Raw genomic sequence first — 25378 nt, forward strand, 5'->3', positions numbered from 1 at the left:
AGTCCATGTTAGGTTAAAGCTATAGTTATCTCAAAGTCAATCTTATTGAATCTTGGAGTTGATGACAACATTAAAGCCACTTTTTGTTTGGCAGGTAAACAGCTCATCTAGCGTTTCAGCTTCATCTGTCTATTTACAAAGTTCTTGAACTTGCACATTGAGTTCTGGAAACTTCCAGTTCCCTGTGGATGATTGTTTTTGGGATTGGAATGTCACATGGAGGTGTTTTGAATTTAGGGAAGCCTGATTCACCTCAGACAGGCCGGAGCGACGATCCTGTGTGAGTCACTTACAACAAGCTTTCCATACACAGCTGAAGGGAGGGGATGTGTCTGTGAGTGGATGGGCTTCCCTGAAGTATTTCCATCATGTGCCAGGCCCGGTCGTCTGGCACTTTTACTGTAAATGACTGTGTATTACGAAATAAAACCTAGACCGGTGAAATCGCCCACCGTATAATTAGCTTTTCTAAAACGTGACTTCTTAAAGTCTTTACCACACTGGATGCCTTTTACAGGTTTCTGCTGGGAACACAAGGCGGAGTAGACGCTTGCAGCTGGATGAAACAGAAAACTAAAGTTTGAAACCAAAATTTCCACATCTGAGAGCTCTGAGGCGCGTATGGCCACCGAGTCTTTTTTAAAGACGGAAACTTGTTTTGTTAAACAATCCCGTAAAGAAAATCAATCACCGACAACCCTTACCATTAAATAGTTTGCCTTATGTCTGCCTTATGTCTGAAGGAAAGTCTGTCTGAAGCCACAGTTTACACCAGTGACACATATTTTTTAACTCTTCTCTACTTTACAATTGGAAGCTCCAAAAGTGAAATATACAAAACTAAGGAGAATAATTAGTATTCTAATTAGTAGACAAAGTTACAGAACATTCTACAAAGAATATTAAGAATACTTTTACAAATATAAATGTTCATTTCAAGATGGGGTGCCAGTTTAGCTCTGTGGTTAAATCGGTGACCCATGTACAGAGGCTATAGTCCTCAATGCAGTGGCCCCAGGTTCAACTCCCACGCTTGGCCCATCGCCGTGTGTCATCCCCCATTCTCTTTTCCCCTGTTTCCAACACTATCCACTGTGCTCTCTATAAATGAGGCATAAAAGGCCAAAAGAAATTTCAATTCAAGGCCATGCTAATGAACAGATAATCACAGCATTTTGAAACGTTTTACAGCAAAGTCTGTCATCCGGCAATCAGTGAAATTAGCTGTCTTAGCCTGTTAGCTTAGTTTGTTAACTTATTTAGTCCTCCTCTGTCAAAGTAAGAGCTGTTTCACAAAAGCAAAATGGTTTTAAGAAAGCGTTTAGACAACACATAGTGGTACAATTAGTCATCTACTGTATAAGCTGTGTGAACTCTACTAAGCTAACAAGCTTGCTAACAGCTAGCAAGTATGCTAGATCTGAGACTTTTAGAACTCCGTCAATCACACTTTACAGAATATATCTAGTGGTTTCGTCTAAGTGATATTCAGACATATAGGCCTCTAAGAATCCAACCTTAAGGTGCCCAAGGATACATAACAACATAGTGTTGTAATAGAACTACCACAACAGCGACTTGTTTTCGGTAATACCAGGTAAGACATTTGAAATCTGCAAAAATTGATAAAGCTGTTGCTAAACTTGCAGATAGACTTTTGACAGATTTTCATGTGCCCATTGGAAACTTGTCGGAAACAGACATCCAACCACAAATATGGAGGCTGGTCACATGCAGCATTCTAAGCTAGCCATTTCAGACCCTAAACCTGCAGTTACTATTAAAACGTAGATTGTCAAAGTCCACACGTCGTGCATTCTTTAAAAAGTTACTCAAGACAGCAAAAAAGTTTTAGATGAGAAGAAAAAGGAGCCCATTGATACATTTTCAAAGTATACCTGCAATATATAGTATAATTATGTTTATTATGAGCATTTCAGCAAGTAGTCCCACCTTAACCAAGCTCCTAAAACAACATATTTCTGAACAATGAAGTTAGCTTTGCCAGCTGGCTCTTAAACAGCCCCTATGCAGACTCTGGAACAGCCAGAACACACATGCTGACAATCTGGCTCATGGTGTTAAAATGTCAGAGATATGTTTAAAGCTGACATGTGACATGACTAAAGTAAACATCCTGCACTGCGATCTCATGGCCTCCTCCCCTGATATTGTAATATCATTTGCATTTTTGTGGTCTCAGAAAACAACAGTGAGCGCACGTCTCCATCTGACGTTGGGGTTTCATCAGGGGTGGAGGATGTGGTCGTCTCTCCCCAACATGTTCAGCATCTGCCGTCATTGCCACACTGATGAGAATGACTGGGAGGAATATGTCCAGACAGAGTGGGTGGTTAAAGACCCTTCCACCCAAAACACTCCAGCAGACTAACAGACATCCACACTGAGCTACTGCCCTGCTCCTCTCAGATACTCGCTAAAACCTCAGGCATGTTGTCATTCGTCATGTGACGCACACACGTACCTGCTGTAAAACTTTTGAACTTCTGACTCGTCTCATGTTGGCTATTTGTTTTTAATATATTAAAACACATTTTGTTGAAATTCCACTGATTTAGCTCAATTTCTACTGGTTATAAGACACATTTACAGACTAAATTGGACATTTTAGACTCTTTCGCTTTGATTTTGAAAATTCTTCTCATATAAAACTGTAGCCCCTTTACAGTCGATGAGTTCTTTGACCTATTGACCCCAGCAGGTGCTTGATGTTTAGCGTAATGATGCTTTTCCAGGCCTGTGCTGCCTGCATGCTTATTTAAGGTACATTTTGACTACAGCGTTAAAAAACTTACCTGACTTTACAAGTTACAATAAGTTACTGCTAGTTTGAAAGAGGTTTCTTAAGGCTGGCCCACAAAAAAAAAATAGAAAATAGAAAATGTGAAAGATGCCACACATGATGACGAATAATGATAGATTTAACAGTTTTGCTCAACATGTTTTGGCAACGACATGACCAAAGCAGCACACCACATACTGACAGATCCATTCACCAACAACCAGTCAGTGTCTGACAACTGGAAATCTCGCAAAATCTCTCGCGGTCAAACGGGACTTCCGAGTAAACAAACATGGCGGATCGTTTTTGAACTTTTTACTGAAAATTCACAAAGAAAAAAGAAAAAACGAACTTTATGCTTTGTGTTTGCTTCCTTTTTGCCACGGAATTGGTAATGGTTGAATATTTACGACTTGAAATTGGTTCAATCAATCCGATCTTAACATATCTCACACCACAGGAATCGGGCCCAAAATCGGATTGATTATCTTGTAGGGTGTTAGTTTGACTTGTTTGTATGTTTAGGTCCATCATCCTGTTGTAATGTTGGTAAATTGGGTAATTACTCTATAGAAACGACCCCTCAAACAACATTGCAGATTTAGGCCCATTTTTGCCAAAAACCACTGGGCAAAAATTGTGCAGATTGACCCACCTGACCCAAATGCTGTGTGATGACTCAATTCGATCCATTTAGTTTTACAATACATACATACATAGGCATACAAGCAACATACATACAGCTGAAGTAGTGCTGATCTTAATAGTAGATTTTAAACCAGTGAGTATCTCCAAAACAAGGCCTCAAGCAATGCCCACCTTATTCGAGTTGACACAAAGAAAACTGGAGCTAATGGGGGGGCTTCTGGAGATCTGAGCCCTGAGGCACTTCCAACTTTGCCTAGTTGGTAGTCTAGCCTTGATAAAATAAAATAAAAACTTTCAAAATAAAAGCCAGCCTCCTAAAGTTTAAATTCTCACTCCTCTTTGTGTCTGAAGGCAGTTTGATTGTGTGCTTTATTTATGGCTACCGATATCTTAATTATAATCTTGTATGTATCAGTTCTGACATTTGGATTGTAGGTTAAAAAAAAAAAGCAACATTCTTCAAGTCAGCATTTTTCTCACTTCACTGAATGCTTCATTCAGACGTTGTGTAATACAAAGTGAACTTCTCCCTCCCTCCCTCCCTTCTGTATTCTGGCACTTGTGAAGTGATAATGGAGACAATTAGAGCACACTTTATCTTGGCAGCATGTCGGCCGAGCCTGTTCTGTCAAAAGCTGTCAACAGAAGCGGAGCTCACACCCTCGAGCAGCTCAGAGCCCGTTCAAAGCTCTGCATAAAACAAGCTGATAGCAACATTAGGATGTGCACTCCTGTCAGCTGTCAGGGGGGGTTTGGATGAAGTGATAGCAGCTGTTTAGGCGTTCCCTTCCTCCTCACAGGTCTGAGCTTATACATGTACGCACGATCTTGATGCCTCTGGCCTGAACATGTTCTGTTACCATGTTAATACGCTTAGCCGAGGGATGGGTATTAAAAGGGCCCAAGGTCTGAATAATGGAAGACTGTAGTGTTTATATGCTCTGTTACAGGTTCCTTTACCTGTACCTTTTAACTTATTTGTGCGCCTTAATCACACTGATGCTTTTCTCTGTTTGCTGTGTTGCATACACACATGCACACAGACACAGATCTAAGTCAGTAGAGCAGAGAGGCCATGGTGGAGACAGTGAGGTGACCCAGGTGACGTGTAAGATAACTCTGTCTGTTACTATAGGCAATTTCAGTAACACCTTTGTGAGTAAAAATGCTCGTCAACTCGTCAACAACAAATATGTCTATTCTCTCTCTTCCCATCCAGTCTTGGCAGATGGCTGTTCACCAGTGCTCGAGGTTTCTGCCTGTTCAAACCAATGATTGTACATAAAGATGGACGACGTGTCTCCATCTACTCTCATTGTGTTTTTGAAGTCAAAATACCCCCAAGGCGGGCGCTGACATCTTGCGCTGGTGACGTTATTTGGAGCCAGAGTCTGCACAGTAGAGATCAGCGAGAGGATTCGAAGTAACGATGTCACGCCACTTCCGCTAACCAAAACACACCGAAACTTACCGAAAAAAATGGCAAAGATCCCATACATCGGCGTATTTCACAGCAGAAGAGGTTCTTGTCACAGATAATGAAACTGTAGTGATTGTTTTAGTTACCTTTCCTCTCGCAGTTCCTCCTCTACTTCTCTCCGGAACAGATCGGCTGCATTTGTCAACAGAGCTGTCAATCATGCCGTTCGACCCTTCGTATAGCATCAAATAACTAATTAAAAATAAACTTGTCAGAAAAGTGAACACGTGGACATACATCAGCATGATAAGAACTAACTATGTGACAGAAACCATGTTTGAGAAAAATTTATTTGACGTGTATTTAGATTTTATAGTTAGACTCATCTGTTAACATGGAGGAGGCGGGCTTTATGACTATACTGCAGCTAGTCGGCAGGGGGCGATAGAGATGTTTTGGCTTCACTCTTAGGGAGCTGTCATGTCGTCCATCTTTTTATATAATCTATGGTTCAAACATAGAGTACGGTCTACACCTGCTCTATACGTAAAGTTTCCTGAGCTACCTTTGTTGTGGTTTGGAGCTATACCGATAAAAACTGATTGACTGGTTGATTGATTAATAGAGAAGCTCAGCATGTTAGCTTGGCTATCTTGTCTCAATATATGATGACAAAAGTACTGTTGATTGTTCATCATAATTGCTATAACCCTAGTAACGGACCCCTTACATAACCTTACACTGCTGCCTAAATGCTCTAACACAAGAGAAGAGAAAAGGCTGTGAAACTGGAAAAGTCCCTCTTAGATTACGTCTCATTTACAATCATATCAGTGGCTTTATCAAGGGGCGTTTAAACCACAGGGACGTTTGAAGTAATCTGTTGATGTTTCACCCACTCTTCTACAAACTATGAGAAATAGCCTGTTTGCGGTGTGTCTGTTCCCATCCCAATGAGCTGTGGTCTTCCATGCAGCTTCCCAGAACCTCGCTCTTTCGTGTAATAAACCAACATTCTTCCGACTCCACCTCATGTCTCCTAAACTGGGCATCTTTAAGCTCAGGAGGGTTTGCACGAGAGCCAATGCTTCTCTTAACAAGGCCATGGTTCTGGACACTCAATGTACACATCCAAACCAGTCACAAAGGAAATACTTTCCCGCTTCTGGGTAACTCTCAATGTGGTGTTTACCACACGTCTGTCGTACTGTATATTTAGAGCTCCAAGTGCAGGTCTGAATGTCCCCTCTTAGTGTGACATCTTTTCCAAACAGCTGACTCCAAAAGTCCCTGAGCTTCCAACTGTGATCCTGTAGGTTCTATTTTGAGGTTAAAGCAAGTTTAAAGCACATCTTATCTATTTCTACCAATTTCACGAAATCTTGCAATTCCTCTCAAAGCAATGTAGCGTTTTAGCATCTTTCGGCTCATTGTTTGGTTTTATAGCATGCTACTTTACTCTCTTGTAAATCAACTGTACCAAACTGCAAACAGACCAAAGTTGTAAATTGTATTAGCTGCTTCAGCGCAGGATATTTCTTTTGTGACTTGTTGTGAATGTTGGACTTTTATTCATCACATGGTCACTCACTGTACAAATGAATGAAGTTTTTCTCTGCATCTGCTCAGTGGTAATGCTTTGCATTTTGCTAACTTGTTTGTTTACATACCAACTTTATAGGGTGCTGTCAGTGTTGACTTCACAGCTTGCTTTCCACTACCTTCAAGTTGCCAAATAATTCTATTGAAGCATGATTAAAGAGCAACTTAACACCCTGTCTAGCTTGAACACATCCCCTTCACAAATTAAAAACATGTTGAGCTGCAACCCTGTGGAAGGCTCTGTCATTATAATCTACTTTAGCACTCGCTGCAACTCACTTCCTCTGCGTTTTGGCCTTTCGTCCGCATACAAACCGCGTTTTAGTTCACTGAAAATGGATCTTTTGTAAAACTCCGGCCAGGGTGAAGTCTTTTTGAAATCTCCTTTGTGAGGCATCACAAATGAGGCGACATTCCTTGCAACATGCCGGACGTGACAAAAACAGTGATGCTTCTAACCTTGCTAACAGGACTCTTTACATGTTTACACATATATGATATAGAGGAATAACTCCAGTTCACCAACAGTCCACACATATGATTCCCCCCTTCCTCTATGCGCCATTGCAGCCCGCCAGGTAGTCTTCTGGCAGTAGATTTTTTCAGACTTTTGATTGGCCGCAATTTTCTTTTTCTGGTTTGCATGAGCAGGTTACATCGCCGCCTGTTGGTGTGGCATTCTCATGACAGCGTTTCTGTTGTGTTTTTGCATTTTCGTTTAAACAGGGATTTTTTTAAAACTGTGATTGTGTGGGAAGGAGGGAAAAATACCTGTGAACATGTTCGTGTAGACGCCTATCAGACGGGAAGAAAGCAATTATAAACTCCACCATCCAGCCCCAACTAATGAGAGATCAAGGTTAACAGGAAGCTAATAATGTGATGTTGTTTCTGTCTGCAGGTTACAACCCCTACCTACCCTGTGGTGGTCAAGATGGGGCACGCCCACGCTGGCATGGGAAAGGTAAGTTCTTTGAAAGACAACAACACTGTCAGAGTAGAAAGTTTTAACCACTGATTTGACTGACTTCAAACTTTGAAGCCCAAACTGGACATTAGCTTGCATGCTTGCTTAGACACGGCTGAAAATGTATTAGCAGCTGTAAGAAGTTCTACCTAAAAGAGCTTTGTCGTTTTGCTGAGCGTTAGATGAGAAGATTGACACCTCTTTCATATCTGTATGCTAATATAAAGCTACAGCTAGAACACTGTTAGCTTATAGTTAGCTAAGAATACAGGCCTGAAACTAGCTTGGTTGAACCCAAAATATCTACATCGTTGGTTAACTTTAAAAGTGGTAGATTTTTTTAACCTTTGGGTAGCTAGCTTACATATTTGTGCTAATCTAAGCTAACTTTCTCGACATAGCTTTATATTTAGAGCGATCAAACCGCTCATTTTCAAAGTCTATATCCGAAAATTATTCCTTTAAACCAGGAAAACAGAAGGTGAAAATCTAAACTCATTATGAAAGTTTACATCATACTTGAAACAAGCAACTTTTGTTGTTCAGATTTTCACTTTTCCTCGCTCACATTACAAGCTAACACCCAGATTTGTCCAGCTTCCAGTCATGCAAATCAAACAACTGTGATATCATCACGACTGCTTTGACTGATCTGTGGTTCAAACAGGAGTCAGAAGACTAGAAGCCAAAACAGCCATCTGTTCTAGCCTGTACACACCAGTGTTGTCTTCACATGATCTGTAAAATCAGCCATGATGGCCAAATCACAAATCTGATCAGGCTGAAACGTGTGTTCCTGGTTCACTCTCGCTGAATCTGATTGTCTGTAGAGCATGCAGACAGACACGCCACTGATACAGTCTGGTGGCTTCATGTTTTCTTACAGTCTGGCTGACTAACAAATTCAGACAATCTTACATGATTGTTGCATGCAGACAGCTGGAGACACTCTTCTCTGTTTATGAACACTGTGGACTATTTGTTTCCAAAATGTTTTTGTTTTATTTGTTTTGTAATTTGTATATTTAAAGACATGGAGTTAAACACAGTTATTCTCCCACACATGCATCCCTCTCAGTCTCCCTCCTGCCAGTTATATGGATTCACAGGGGGAGACGCTGCCTATGTCTTTTACCCTCGTCTGTCTGGATGGGCTTGGTTTCCTGTTCAGGAGCCAGACATGCTATAGAATTTCCCATAAGGCTCGAGGGGAACTTGGCAGGCCCTTGTAGAGCAGGACCTCATTTAACCCCTCGGACCGCACAGAGCTGTGAGAACGTCAGGAACATGTGGGATTTAGGTCATTGCTGTTTTGTTTGATTTTACAGGAACCTGTTCAGCTTGCAAATTCCATTTATCCACAACCATTTATCCAAACACCACCTGTATTATTAAAATGTTTTAATCTTTATTTATATTGCACCAAGTCACAACAAAAGTTGACTCGTGACCTTCTACATGTAGAGCAGGTTTAGACTGTTCTGTATGAATAATATTAACAACTAGGAAAAAGGAAAAACCTTCTTTTAACAGACAGAAACCTAAAAAAAAACAGGTAGACGCCCGTTGCCTCAACCGATTGGATAAGTTAAAAATGCTACATGTAGTTAATTCAAAATCCTTACCGTTTTTATTTTGGGCCATAATTGTTAATACTGTTAAAACTCTGATCTACTTGGTGCTATCGCCTGTGAGCCCAAAGGTGGAGTTTGGAAAACTTCTGAGTTACTTTATTACCCAAAACGGGAAGTGTTTCTTCCAAAGCAAAGTTACTGTCAGCAAGTTAATACTGAAATGAGAGCACACGGCCTGAAAGCAGAACTTTCAACAAAACTCATAAAAATAAAAAGTTTAACTCGGAGACAATAAAACTTACACATTCAGGGGTTTTGCTGCTACAGCCTTACATAGTCTGGAATGAGCAGAAGTTTATTTGGCTAATGTTAGCTTGTGTTTGCTAACTTTTTAATAGGCGTTGTAGTTTGTCTGTCAGGGTTTAGGTTTTAAACAAACGGTTGAGGACCCACATGCAGACTGAAATAGGTATTTATTTAAATAAAAAGGCAGAAGGCGAAACAAAAGGCTTACTGGTATGAGGAATCCAAGGAGGGCAGGCAAACAAAATCCAATGATAAAAAGGTCCAAAAAAACAGGCGATAAGTAATCCAAAATAAATCAGAAGGTGAAAAAATCCACACAGGGAACACTGAGACCACTGAGAATAATACGATGCATGGACATGAACAGACGACAACGAACTAGCACCGGGACAAGGGAAGACAAAGACTAAATACACTGGGGAGGTGAAAGTAATCGGGCACAGGTGAGACAATCAAGGGAGCAGGTGAAAACAATAAGGGCAGGGCCCATATTCTAACAGGCGGGAAAACACACAAAGGCAGGAAGTAAAACTAGACAAAACATAGGGCAAGAACTACAAAATAAAAAAGGAAACACTAAAAACCAAACTCAGGACTGTGACAGCAGAACTCAAGGAGATAATCTCTGGACAATGAAACACAAATGAATTACATAACTATTCAAGACTAAATCAAGACAAGAACACAATATATTAAATACAAAATTAAACAATAAGAACTCATGACATTGTCTAGTAATAAAGAAGACAGGAGCATAGCCATGTTTTTTTAGTTATATTACAGGAAAATCATGTTTCTATTGTTTATTAAAATGTACTTTTTATTTCTATCCTAAGGCTCGTAAAAGTAACAAATCATGATCAAATCAAGGTCACCAAACTGATAAATCCTAATAACAACACTGAGTATTTTATGTTAACATGACATTAATAATGTTCATTTATTCACAGTGTATGAGGTTATTCAACCTTCATTTATACTCGAGAGATCATTGAGGGGCAACACTCATTTACACTGATATTGAGTTAATTACAAAAACAATTAAAAAAGACAAACAAAGCATTAAAAGAACCAGAAGACACACTGATGAAAAAAGGCCATTAAAACCACCGAACAGGGGCTATATTCTGACATGACAGTTAAGACAATTAAAAGGTCAAATAAAATGTTATATATTAGATAAAGTCTCAAATGTTCTAAAATAACTAAAGCAAGTTCAGTGATTAAAATAAGAAAAATAAATAATTAAATAAGGTCCACTGTAACGGTTTGACCATGTGCCGGGGGGCCAGTTAGGTTTCAGCCTAACAATACTGGAGTCAGGTTTTGTGAGTCACTATCTTTTTCTTACACACAACAAACAATAAAGCACAGGAGACAGAGTAACTTCAATTTAAATGGGTTGCATATCACCCAATAATAATATTAATAATATTTCAAAAAGTAACAAAGACAAAAGAAAAGCGTTCCTATCGGAAGTTCAAAATGCAGTCCGTGATTTTCCGCCAACAGTCCACAAACAAAATAGTTCAGCGAGAACAATACAGTCAATTCAGTTCATTCAAACATAAAACAATATTGCAATTCAATGCGAAGAGAAACGGGGCCTTAAAACGGACACAAACAAACGTCGAAACAGCTCCGGTGGAACAGACGCACCTCTCCAAAAGTTGTACGCGATCTTCTGGCTCACAGCGTCTTCCATTTAAGAATCATTGAATGAATGAAGTTCCGTTCACGAGTGGAGGTGTGTCAGTGACATGCAGGGGCCTCTGGGGAGCGAGCAATTATAGTATTACTTCTATATTGCAGTAGTGATTTGAGATCGCTCCAACACTTATGTAAAACAATTACAAAAAGAGTTTGAGAGGTCAAGTTTCTAAAATGTCCAAAAGGTCAAAGTGCATTCAACTCAACAATGTGCTGTATCTTGTTCCAGGAGTCAGGCGCAGAATAACAAATAGCAGGCTTACCCCGCTCTGTCCTAACTCGAGGAACATGTAACAGTAACTGGTTTGAAGAGCGCGTCTGATAAAACCGCTCCGAGAATTGAGAAAGGTCAGTTAGGTGAGATGGTCATTTTCTATATGAATAAAAAGGTGAAAATGAAAATCTCGTCTGATGAGAATCACATGCATCACCGGTTATACATTTTAATGCAGTGATATGCAGAGCCAAATGTATTAAATCTGGCTTCTCTTCTAGCCTCTGTTATTTAACACTTTTACTGACATAACAGTAGCAACGAGAACTTTTTACACAACTTTCCTACTTCCTGTTGTTAGATCATTCATGCCCCGCGTGTTGCCAGTATGTCATTTAGTCTGGACTCGACCGGCATGACATGACTGTTTCCACCAGGCGCTGCTCTTCATGTCTCTGCCAGTGTTTCACCTTCTCTGGCTTTACCTTTTTACATTCTCTTTGCATCACTGCAGTTTGTTTGGTTTCTCAGTGGGATTGCGTAACTCTCTGGAGCTTTGCGTGCTCACAGCACAGAGCTGGAGCTGCCACGAGCTATCAGGTTGTTCCTGTGGAGCTATGATGTGAGCTGTGAGTCACTTCCCTTCATTCAGTCGGTTTTCTTGTTTCTACTTCTGCCCGTTTACTGTGAATGGGCCAGGTTCAGTGCTCGGCCTCAGTGCTTTGTCACTTTGTTAGAAAAATGTCATCTATAAAAGAAAAAATGAATTCTGTTTTGTTGCATTCAAATTCAACCAAAACAAGGACAACGGAGCCCTCTGGATAGTCTGAGTCACCCTATCAAACCACAGAATGCAATACAACACTGAAGTGTAACCAAGCAGCTTTGAAAAGAAAAAATAACAGTCTTCCTCTAACAGATGAAACATTGAATTAATAAGCTATCAAACACACTCTTGCTCTTGTCAATACATTCGCTGTTACAGTCCTACTTGGCCTGGTTTGACCAGTCGCTAACGTTGGCTAATATTAGCTCATTTGAACATTAGGCAGATTTTCTGTGTAACTAATATCGTTAGCTTTATTTCAACATTTCATCAAAAAATTATGTTTATTCATAATCAGTCAGTAACTTGGACTCAAGTCACTGTTTTGATGACTTGACAAAAAATGAATGACCTGAGGCATGATGACCCGGATGACTTGTGTGTTCGTAAGTTTGAATGTTAGCTGTTAAATATAAAATGAATAAATTCAGTTGTTGTCAAGTTTCTGACTAACTATCAGGTATGTATGCAGCGCGAACTGGGAATCATGATTGGACGACTCAAAAAGCTCTCCATATGTGATTGTCATGATTGAATGACTGGCAGTCAGTCAAACTCCTCGCTATGGCAACACGCAACATCAAAGCCCCCCGCTACCTGATGTTTTTTCCCCAAAGAGAAGCCTCATCAGTCGTACTCGTTACTACTCAATATGGTCTCAGAGCAGACCATCATCATGGCTGCGTCTGTGCCAAGATAATACAGATACTATTCATTGTCATACTTTTTGAACAGGTTATATAAATTGGCCAATAATATCATTATTAGACGGGCTACTAATACCTTGTCATTTCTCTTTATATTATATTATATTTAAGACCGGATACTACAGGTAAGAGTGCTGCATCTTGGGTGGAAAAAAAGTGACTTGACTTGGGACTTGACTTGCCTTAACTAAGGACTCGAATTGACTTGACATAACCTGTGACTTGACTTGACTTGACTTGCCCAAGAAAAAATGACTCGAGACTTGCTTGAGACTTGGACCAAATCACTTGATACTTACTTGGGACTTGAGCAAAGACGACTCGGTCACAGCACTGCTGTCTTGTCACAAGTCTGTCTGTTCTGAAAGCAGTCTGAGCTGTGGCATGAGAAGAGTGCTCCGCTCTATTGTCTATATAAGAAGGTAATGCCATTTTTAAAGTGAACTTATATAGTAAATGTAAACTTTTTATGAGAACTGAAGCCAAACTAATATATAAGTGCTACTAAATTGGTTAATCAGTCCCACCAGGAAGTTGTAAAGTTGCGTTCCCGCCAATTCACTCAAACTTTTTTTGACCTTGCCAATTGCTGCAACATTTCTGCACATTTGACCAATCATCCTGTTTCCCCTCGCATGTAAAGTCATTTAAGTCACCAAAATCACTTCTCTGACATTCAAAATATTAACCCCCTGAGGTCTGTAATGTCTGTGCAGTGAGATAGTAACTCTCTTATCAATGTTTAATACATTGATAGGAGACAGCAGCAGAAATAACGAGTAGAACAGCATACATGTAATAAATAATGAGTATAATAATTCTCCCTTGCGCATATGAATAGCATTGAATGTGCATGCGCAGTGAGAAATGAGCATTTCATGGCTATTGACTTTAGTGTCTGTCAGTTTGTACACATATTATTCGGAGTCCTGACACTGAAATCGACCGGAAGTGATGTCTGAAGACAAAAAGCTTGCACAGCCAATAGGTGGCTTTATTGGAGCATTCTCCCAGTTAGTCACAGTGGATGTGTAGTGTGTGTAAATGAAATTAAAAAAGTCTCACAACTTTGCAACTTTCTAAAAAAGCTGCCGAGAAATCAGGCATTTTTGGCTGCAATAATCGCAGAAAATCCTGCAGTCGATTCCATCATGTCTGGCCCAAACATCCTCTTTCTTTTGGTGGTAAGCTAATAATGTACTGTGACTCTTCTTTTAGCTATAGGCCTATATTTCCAGCTAATATTAGTATGCTAGCTAAAGTGCAACCACTTAAAAAGTAAGTCAGAATTTACTTAAAGCTAACATTATCTAAAGTTAAAAATAATCACATTGGAAATTAAGTAAACCAGCAATTGATACAAAGGTTCAAAGGCGACATCAGTTGTGTGCGCCACTGTTACCTGATAAGTCAGGTTCTCTAATATGGACACAGCCTGTGTTGTACTTTTTTTTAACTACCGGCTTCAACAGTTAGAGGAATAGTTCTTAAGTTTAAATCCTGTTCATCTGACAGGCACATAAATGGATTGAAGATATTTGTCTGCCTTATGAGCTCGTAAAAGAAGCTAATGGATTTATTTGCAGTAGAACAGCTTTTCATGTGTGTTCCAACAAGCGTTTGCATTTTATTACCAATCAAAGTAACAGCTCTGTTTATTGGACCACAGTAACCATCAAAGTCGCCTGCCTTTCTATTAAACATTTCAACTTACTTTTATTGTTTTGGTGCCTTTCTCACTCTGGCTTAGTTTTGCTTTGTTTGTTTTCCCACTCGCTGTACTCTGGTGCGTTTTTGGTAGGGTTGCATCATCTTTAAAAGCTCTTTGGGGTTTCTTTGTTGTCTTTAAAAGATGTGTTTGGGTGTGAAGATGTATCAAACTCAAACCCTTTAACACAGTATTCCCAAAGGACCTCACAAACTGTCTCATTTCTGTATGTGCTTTTCCATTACATACTATTGTATACATATTTTTTCATCAACTGAATATTTTTACGTCAATCTAGAAGAGAGATGGACCCTAAACCTTTTGTCTGTGTTCAAACTTAATCTCAAGTTACACAAAAACAGACCTCGTGCATAAATCGTAATAAACTAGGAAGTCTTATGGATGTAACCTACTGTAGATTAGCCTCTGAGGCAAAGCTAATGTACCTAGTACACCCATAGACTGTATAAATAATGGACATAGCCAATGTGATGTCGCCCATTGGTTTCTCAACTGTAAAAAAAAAAGCCTCAAGTTCAGGATATGGCTGCCGCCATGTTGGTTTTCTGACACCAGAAGTGACCATATTTGGATGAGAGGATGGTGCTGGAGAGGAGCGAGGGGTTGGCAAAGCTCAACAGTTTGTGGATGTGGCTAATTTATTAGCTGGTGAATCAGCTAATTTAACTTTGTGTTTCCCACAGAATGACATTATACAGTATTTGTGGTGGTGACTGTCTGCAGTTGTTTATTTATTAGACTAAAGAAGTAGCACACTCGCCGCTTCCTTGCCAAAAGAGAGAGCGGCTGGTGAACGACGTGAACAAATAACAGGTCTTCTCATCACTACGGTTCGCCGTAAACTGTCCGGGGGAAAGCTAACAATTCCTGACTCCAATTTACTGGCCGACGATTAAATATTTGATAAACACTGAACACGCTAACAAGCTAGGTATAGCGAGCACAGTATACCTGCTACTATACCTTGCTGTCAATACAATATTTCTAGCATTTAACTCAATGAAAAGCTGGAGCTCAGACTTCTTGCATGGCCAGAAAGTTCCATAAATTACAGAGAGACAGATTTTTTTTGTCCGAACAACACAAACATGGCGACGTCAAATTCAGTGACTGTGTGTCTGTGACTGCCAGCAGTATCCACTTGTCACTCAAGCGACCACGCCCCCATATTTTAAGGCTTAAAATAATTAAAACAGGTGTGTTATAAAAAAAATTCACCCCCGTTATCTTCAACAATAAAATAAGCTAATTATAACAAAATCGTTTTTTGTACCAGGATGTAAACATGTTTATTTCTACTGTAAAAATGGGCATTTTCCCATCTGCTATAATGTTATTTTCTCTGCTTCTGGAGCCTCAAGTGGACACTCGAGGAACTGCAGGTTTTTTTTGCACTTCTGCACTGGCTTCATTTTTGAACATCAGAGGGTACAAAACTAGAACTGGCATGAAGCCTTTTTTTTAAATTAACATTTACTACCATTTTAAAGTTATTTGGTGACTTAAATCAGAAGAGAGTGATACACTGAAACTCCAAAGGGAAAAAAACATGGCTTCCTCGTTTCCCTGTCTGGTTTGTCTTATTTCATGATGGCCTCACTGTTCCCATCAGGTCCACTGTGTAGGAAAGAGTCGTGGAACTAGTGAGAGAAGATGGTGATGAGTGAGTGCAAGCTCTGGACTGAATCATTCTGAATCGTAGATACTGAGCACTGACACTTTGTCATACGTTCAATCTGCTGATTAATGACTTTGTCTGAATTTCCCATGACCTGGAATACACATCATGAATCTGGGCATCAATACCGTTTAAATAGACGATGAAAAGAGAACCACATACGGAATTATCATACACGGAGAATCCAGAGAAGAAGACATCAGAGGAAGGCTATTTGAATGACAGGTGATCCCTGGGAATTGTAGTGAAAAGTGAGCTTGTGTAGTGTAGGTAGAAATGTATAAGGGTCTTTCAGACTTAAAGAGGGGCAACAAGTTCTTTCCTTCCTATGTTACATTTTCACACCTCATCATTGCCTAATTATCGAAAAGTTATAGTGGAAAAAACCTTGGAGTTCTTTGTGAGAGCCATGTTTGTGTCCCATTCCGTCATTTCCCCTCAGTCTGTGTCTACAGTCTAATCACTTGATGGCGGCGAGGTGACGTAGTTCAAAGCCACCCCTGGCAATGTTTCCATACAGGGTCCCTTCATTATCCAGGCAAGTGTACAAGTGTGAGATTCCTGTGGGATCCTAAGCGCCCACCGCCAGCTTTGACGGCGTGCTTTCAATTAGCCGCTCACTAACGAGTGGCGTCTCTCCCGCAGATCAAAGTTGAAAACCAACAGGACTTCCAGGACATCACCAGCGTGGTGGCTCTGGCCGGGACCTACGCCACCACCGAGCCCTACGTCCAGTCCAAGTACGACATCCGCATCCAGAAGATCGGCAACAACTACAAGGCCTACATGTAAGATGTTTACCACCACCAGCAACATACATACAATAGGGGGGCATAACTTAAGGTTTTATGGCTAATACAGTTGTAATTGCTGTCTTTAAGATGTTATTTCGGGCCAGTAACTTCAGTTTTTGCTACATTATTATCAGAGTGTAAAAAATAATTTAAATAAAGCTCATTAAAGAGTATATAGGAGTAGTTCCACGAACTATGGAGCCACAGGAACCCACACCCTTTTTGATTGCTTCCCCACTGCATTGGAAGTGATCAGCCAGATGAGTCTGATAATCAATTGAAACAGAAGGCTGCTTATTTGGGTGCCATTTTCAACTACCCTGACAGTTCCTGAGCCATCAGAAATTACTGGGTAACCAAGGTTCAAAGAAAAATATCGGATAATATGAAGGATAAGATAATAAATTAAGGTTAAAAAATAAAAGAAATACCTTATATTCAAAAAACTGAGATAAACATCTAACATATTTTTCAGCAAAAGAAAATCATCATAAATTTAATATTTTGTCTTTAGATCACTAAAACTTACTTTATATTTAAGTGAGGTGATAAAGTTTTTAGTAAGTAGTATAATTAGCTAAATAATGTAGTCAATGGGTCATTATAGAAGAAATAAACCCTGCTACTACAATGTCTGAGTTTATTTCCTCTGTAATGACCCACTCAATGTGCATTATCACTTAGAGATAAGATAAGATAATGTAGAACTTTATTAATTTTGAAGGTAACTATCGTGCCAGATAGCTCCAAAAATACAGTACAAATTAGAGAAATACAAAAAACAACTCAAATATGAGTGAAAATAGAAAATATAAATGAGTTAAAATAAATATTATAATAGCTATCTACAAAAGTAAGCAGGAAGTGATGGTGGCAGTTGAATTGACAGGATTATGAATTTAAAGATGCATGACATAGAATGTATAATTAAGGAACGACTATATTGCTTCTTAAACAACACAAGCCCCATATAGTTGTCCATCACTCCCAGAGGCTATATTGTCATCACATGATAGCAGATGGAGTTTAAGATTGTCACTAACTTAATAGGTTCTTAACTTAAGTCATCATGACTGTTACACATGTATACTGTATGACAGGGAGGATTAATTTGGCGATATGTGTGCTTGTAACTTTTACGTTTAATGTCCAGATTATCTGCTCCCAAAGAGCTACCTGTGACACCTTGGGGTGCCTTAAGGATAGGCCCAAGGTGCCAAAAGTTAGTTTTAAGGTTTTACATTTTACTCAAATAATAATCTCTATTTACAGATTCTACATAGAAATGTAGAATCTGTTGGCAGGGACGTGGATTTCAGGGATGGCGTTTGTTCTTGTTTCCATGATTTAGCTTCTTATTAATCTCTGTAAACAGACATCTGCATGCTAGCAGCTAACAATCTGTTCTAAATCTAAAATTCAACTTGAGATAAATTCCCTTGACGCTGTGTCACGAAAGCCGTTCAGCATTCAGATTTCCAGACTTCCTCAAATGCATCAGAAATGATCGATCTGACCTCCGTTCAACAAATGAGCATTATTAAAAGTTTGTTTTCTTCTCCTCTTGAGGACAGACCTGACAAAGCTTCATTTTAACTTTTTACAAATCTGCATCATGATGTTGAAATTTCGGCAAAGACCCGTTAATTAACGTCAATCACAAGAAAAACTTATTTTGCTGTAAAGAATGCAGCACACGAAAAAATAAGTTGTGACTTGAGTCATTTATCTCTAACCACTGGCAACACACCCGGCATGCTCACCGTTGTCCCCAGAGGCTATATCATTGTCAGACTATAGTCTGTGGGATCCGAGATTACCCAAATAAGGAATTAGGTGACCTTTTCATCACCTATATTTCTTATTAATATTCCAAACATGTCAAAACAGAAGAAACAAGCAGTAAACTTTGAAATTATTATATTCACACATACACATAAGTGCTAGTGAAGGAAGGTGTCAGATGTTGGGAAGAGTCAAAAAGTCAAGAACAGCTGTTTCCTAGATTCTTTTGCAAAGTCATGGTCCCATTCCTCCTTCAGACCGACACACCCACTGGGAAGTGAGAGACTTTGTTCTGTAAACTCATCTGAACACACGGCAACAAAGAAAATTAGTGAACACCCTGTTTACTTTCATGTCTCTAAATCTAAACAATTACTTACAAGTAGTCATGCCTTATCTCATCTCGTTTCCCCCTGGCCTCGACATCAAAGCACGTCTTTAAACGTCTCTCCCACAAACACACTGAAGGTGTGGAAAGCAATCATCATCACTGATGAACTGACGATAGCTTTTCCTGTGAGGGCTTTTATTCAGCTGCAGTAAGAGTGACTCAGTCTAAGTGGAGTCTAAGTCTTTGCGGTGATTAAATTGTTGATGTTTTTCTTTGATTCGCAGGAGAACGTCCATCTCCGGGAACTGGAAGGCGAACACGGGCTCTGCCATGTTGGAACAGATCGCAATGACTGACAGGTGAGCTTGAGCAGGGATTAGGCTTGAAAATACCTTCACACAGACTGTCTTTTATTATCAACTCACAAACTGACAAAGCTTTTATGTACAAATACAGATTTTTTTTTTAGTAGTTATAGTTCACTTTATTACTAACTGTAAGGCCTGTGATGTCCAACCGCATATGATGTCTTTAAGGATAATATGGTCTTTAAATGGTCCGTCTGTTATGGTGTCACTGTGTCCCAGATACCGGATGTGGGTGGACTCCTGCGCTGAGATGTTTGGTGGCTTGGATATCTGTGCAGTGAAGGCCGTCCACGGAAAAGACGGCAACGACTATATCATCGAGGTCAGTCTGTTTTCTGAATAACACTAAAGTCTTTCTTAAATAGAGAAAGAGAGAAACCTAATGAGTTAAAGGTAGTTGGATACACTGAAAACATGCCCCATTCTTATCATTTGCTGCATTCTTGGCACTACACCCATCTGGTGTAAGTCTAGCAACTTTGCATAATAAAACACCAATCCTACTCGAACGCCACCTTTGATTCACTTTCTTTCCCTGCTGATAATATTTTGTATTTCATGCTAAAAGTCAACAATGAAGGGCGGAGCCAGACTCGGTGGTCCCTGATGACCAGAGCCTTGAAAGAATGATTAGCCTGTAGACCAAACACAGGCAGGAGAATGAAAACATCAAGATCCAGCTGCTGACTCACCGTGTCTGTTAACACACCCTGTTTATTTTGTCTGCATGTAAAGTTCAGCTCACAACATGCCATTTGTAGTTTCAAGACAAAGAAGATGGCTGTTAAATAACCTGACACAACCAAAGAATTACCACCCCCTGAGTTCCCCTCATTCGCCCCGGCTGTACTGCTTTGGTTTAGTCTTACATTTCTCATTAGCATTGTTTCTTAGGTCATTTTCACAAAGAAAATCTTTAAAGAACCGACTGCACGCTCGCTGCCCAGCATCAAACAGCTAAAACACAAAGTTAGCTGTAAGCTTTAGCTGCTAAAGATTAAAATGTTTCTCCGAAGGGGTAAAAACCTCCGAATATCCTGCCAGTTCCCAAGCACGCAAAGGAAACACATAGCTAGCAACTAATTTTAGCCAGGGTACACATAGCATGTAGTTGCGAAAGAGCCGTATATTCCCCTCAGAAGATGGTGAAGACAAAAAAACAGAGCTAAAAGGGCCTGCATTCACCAGTTGGTCAGAGACATTATTCCAAATGCTGCTCTGCCCGGATAGGTGAGAAAATAAGCTAACAGCTTGTTTCTGGTGCCCCCTTGTGGCCTAAAAATCTGACCTTTTGGGTTTTATTTCAAGAAAGCTTTGGAAAGAGATGTTATAATAACGTTGTTAGCAAGATAGAAAACCATTAGGTTTTTTGCCACTAATCTCCTTTCAGTTCTGAAGGGTTTGTCGCCCAACAGTTTTTATTCTTCAAGCTGCCATTTTTGCCTGGTACAATTATACAGAAAGAAAAAATAAAACAGACAAAGAGACCAAATTTTATCTCAACAGAACTTGAAACAAGAATACAATTCGATAACAAGACGGTTGCGATGTAAACAACGAGAGTGACTTGCTTTTTCTCAAACTGCTCATGTCATCTCTCATCTACGTCTAAGTCCAACTTCTGTTTTGTGTTCGTTTTCTCCAATGAAACAAACAAAAAAAAACCATGAAAACCTGTTCTCTATCTAACCAAGTTCATTAGGTTGAAAATAATGTTGTTAGTGTTCTCTTGTCTCTGCGTGCAGCTCAGCAAAGCTGCAAAAACAGATTTTTCTCCCAGTCACCAGCACTAAGTCTCGGCAGACTGGATATTCCCAACTTCCGACACGGCTTCACCAACAGGATTTCATTTAGGAATTTATTGCTTCCGCTGACTACATTTCATCAACAGTGATTTGACATCCACCAAAAACTTTTACTTTAAAATGCTCAGGCAGGCTCAGTGCTGGGACGCTGAAACGCAGGAAATCTTTAACTGAGGTCTCTGTAGACAGTTCAGACAAGAGTAGAGGCTAATTGTAACAGTGTGAGAAGATATGATGTGTGGGAAAACTTTGATTGAGTTGTACCCAATAGAGTAATAGAATATAAATAGTTGTATCATCTCTAATCAGTTTTGTTTTTAGAAGCGTCTCCTATGTCTTCAATCAGAGGAAACAGGCGCGTCTGGAACCTCTGATGCACGGTGCATATATTTAGAACGAGAACATGACATCACATCTTTCCCTATCTGTACACTCGGTGAGGTCAGCTGTGAGAAAATACGCCTCTTTTTTTTTTTTAACTCAGACTATCTCAGGAAATACCTACCAGGTCCCCAGAGATGTGTTGTTTCAGAGTCAGACTGTTTGTACAGAGAAGCTGGTGACACAGTTGAGTAACAATGCTCTCTGACAGACATCACGTCCTCCTCCTCGTCCCCTCTATCTCTCTCTCCCTCTCTAACCCTTTAGCATGATGGAATTTAATTAACCAGGGCAGGGAAGAGCTGTGGGTCCATCACAGTGGGAACCTGTTTTTTGTTCCAGACAAAGACATCAGCCGTGACACCTCTCCCTAATGAAAAGTAATGAGCTGCTCAGAGGCACTTCATTAACAGTGTACTGCAGCTGGGATTACACTCCAGCTTTGTCTCGAGTCACTGAGGAAGTGAACAAACAACAGAATGACATAATATCCTAAAACATCAGCATTGCATGGCTTAATGTCAAATGACTTGATGGTAATTATACACCATGACAATATGACATCTGACAAGTAGGAAATCAACATGACTTAAAATAACACAACATAAAAAAGTTATGAATATTATAGCAAATGGTCTCCGTCGCTGCCTCGCAACTGTAAACACACTCTTTTTTGACTGGTTGCATGATCTGAAATACACAGATTATTATTCATCTTTTAATTAAAATGTGTCAATCATTCCAACAACTGTTGGAGGGATTGTCATTAAATTCAATGCATTCTTTTCCACTTGGGATGAACTCTTTTCGCCTTTGGGATCACTCCAGCTTCCATATAATGTTATCATAACGTCAACTGTTTAATTAGGTTGATACTTCCATCACTGTTGTATAAACCTACCTGCGCCTGCGAGCTAGTTCAGGCAGGAGCTGCACCGATTTCACACTTGACATGCATTACTCTCCACAATAACCTGACAAACTCTTCTTCTATTTCCGCTCCCTCCCTCTGCTCTGTCATTGCCACCGCTGCCCTGCACCAGTACTGCGCTCATACTTTCAGCCCCAACACCACCCCAGCATCCACCTGCACGCCTCGGCTAGGGGGGTTTAAATATCATCACATCCCACCTCACATTTCTGCGTGTATAATAAATCTGTGAGGAGTTATGAGGTTGGAGCCGAGACGCCAAACACAAGCTGTGTTCTGCTGCTGCAATTAACATTTCAAACTATTACAAAAGTGAGTTGTCCGACTGAACTACAGTAATTCCATCAGCCTCACATGTACTTTGTGCATTGTGCTAATTAGCAAAACTTGGCATGCTTGCACACTAAGCTAAGAAGGCAAACATGATAAACACTATCCAGGCTAAATATCGCATTTTCACATTGACTTTATAAACATGTTAGCATGCTAACAGAAGCATTTTTGATGTAAAGCATAATTCAGTGGATCAATGTAACTGAGTACATTTACTTAAGTACTTTAGGCTTTAATTTTATTCAACTTTATGGTTCACTCTGCTACATTTGTAAGAAATTTTAGAGCATTTATTCAACAGATATCCTTACTAGTTAATTTGAAGAAAATTCAGAATGTAAAACAAAAGACATATTTATAAAATCTTACAAATTCTTGTAGGTTTAACCACATGTGCTGTAATTTCTTACTTTTAACAATCCAATAATACAGGCTTATATTTATAAGGGCCTGTGTCCACTAACAGCAGCGCCCACAACCTCCATGTCAAAGCTTCTCAGTGGCGCTTACTGTTGCTAGGTTATGAAAATTGTATCTCGGCACTTCCGCTTACCTTGGTCGTGGCCTTTAAGTCTGTAGGAACACTGTAGATCTTAGTTCTTCTTTCACAAACACATGACATAATGATGATCTGTGGTATGACAGGGCAGATTGTCATATTATCTGTGTCCCAATCCAGGGGCTGCGGCCTTCGAAGGCCATATTTGAAGGCCGATTGCATCACAGAAACGCGTCGAATGCTGTCCCATTTGGAAGGCCCCTTTAGATGCGGCCGACAAATGCGTCCTCCGTTTCCCCAACCAACATATCCCAAGATGCACTGCACGCCAATTCAAACGAAATGGCGGACTTTTACGCAGCCGAGGAATAAATGTTTAAATGTAAAAAAATTTGGTTTCAACTCAATCAAATAGCTAGCATTACACGTGTTTATAAAAATGAAAGGGCCCTCGAAACAAATTATCATTAAAATAATAGCTTAACTTACTCAACATTAGTTGTGCTAGCTAGTTAGCCCGCTAGCTACCTGTTCCTGTTTGCGTCACAAGCTGTTCCCGCCATTACCCTTGCTTCACCAAACGCCGCTCCTATCGCCTAGCAATCCTCCGTAGACCAGGCCATCTCATTTCAGTTCACTTTAACGGTCTACGCAGGCTACGAATGGAGCATCCTCCGTGGACTGCCTCCTTCAAAGGCTGCAGCCCCTGGATTGGGACACCGCTGTTGTATTACAGCACAGCCTAACATGATGCCACAGGATGGAAAAAGTGGCCTTTTGATAAAATGATACATTAAATTTCATTTATTGGCATTTACTTTTAACATGATATGACCAGAACAACATAGAGAGAGCTTTTATTTTGACGGGGCTTTAACAACTAAACAACAATAGGAAAAAAAATAGGAAGTGGAGACATACACACATGAGATAGCATGTTTTAAATCAATACCTAGACTTAACAAGATGACAGCCGTGACCCAGCATAACATAAAAATGATGACTCGCTGATTTAAATGTTATGAATGAGCTGTTTGGATGATACAGACAGATATAGAGAGGTAAAGGGAGTTGCAGTAAACAGAGATTAAACATACACAGTGATAAACAAGATAAACTTAGACAAACTATCCTTTTGTTTTCTTGAACTTTTTTAGTGAGTGACTCATAAAAATCATCAAGCTGGCACATGTGAGGACTAAAAAAGGTGCTATCTTAAAGCTGTTTCCCAGGAAAACAATACCCTCATCGCATCCCTGCTCCACCGCTGCACTATAATTTTACATGAGCACATTTCACACGTTGTGCTCTGTAAACTTTCCCATGCTGCAGGGTACATTGTCCTGACACAACACTGTATAGCGCAATAAAAGTGCAGAATAACACCTCCGTGTTCCCTCGCTGAAAAGGCCAGTGGCAGCTCCAGCCTCCTGCTCCCTGACTCTGTATCCTAATAAATCAGCAGGGTGGATCCCGGCCCTGCCTGCCACCGCACACCATTTGAAGTGGGGCCTGGAGGTCGCTTGCCAGGCCTCTGCTCAGTCCCCTGTGGTAATGACTCAACTGGCCAAAACACCGTGCCACGCCCCACCTCACCGCCAAATCCTCGCCAAGACACAGGGTACACGCAGAAAAGGAAGAACAGTATGAACCCAAACGTTTGGATCTAAATAGGCTCTGAAAAACAAAGAAAGTGAGATACCCCGGGACATAAAAACACAGTTTGGATCCGAAATGTTTTTTTCAATATTCTCGATCCTCTGGATTCATTACATTACACAAGAATATATGAAAAAATCAGGTCCCATTAGAGGTTTTAAATTTACTTTGTGGTTTTTACATGAAACGTAATGCGAGGAGAGGATTTATGATCAGGAAGGAACCCTACTGAGGCTTCACATGGACGGCCTGGCTGGGTTTTTCGTCTGTCAAATTTTATTGCATGGAATTTTTATACACCCTGCAGA

General features: G+C 40.0%; 1 protein-coding gene across 1 annotated transcript in view; it reads left to right on the forward strand.

Moving 5' to 3' along the window:
• syn3 (synapsin III) overlaps positions 1 to 25378 on the forward strand; it is a 127642-nt gene that overhangs the window by 95013 nt on the left and 7251 nt on the right. The window contains exons 7-10 of the mRNA XM_069670761.1: positions 7375 to 7437; positions 16830 to 16972; positions 19379 to 19453; positions 19682 to 19784. Of these exons, the coding sequence (XP_069526862.1) occupies positions 7375 to 7437; positions 16830 to 16972; positions 19379 to 19453; positions 19682 to 19784 (384 nt within the window). The remainder of the gene's footprint in view (positions 1 to 7374; positions 7438 to 16829; positions 16973 to 19378; positions 19454 to 19681; positions 19785 to 25378) is intronic.

Source organism: Semicossyphus pulcher, unplaced genomic scaffold (assembly GCF_022749685.1).
Source record: "Semicossyphus pulcher isolate SPU_LCO1_2020_fin unplaced genomic scaffold, fSemPul1.0.p SCAF_20, whole genome shotgun sequence".
In the NCBI taxonomy this organism is placed as follows: Eukaryota; Metazoa; Chordata; class Actinopteri; order Labriformes; family Labridae; genus Semicossyphus; species Semicossyphus pulcher.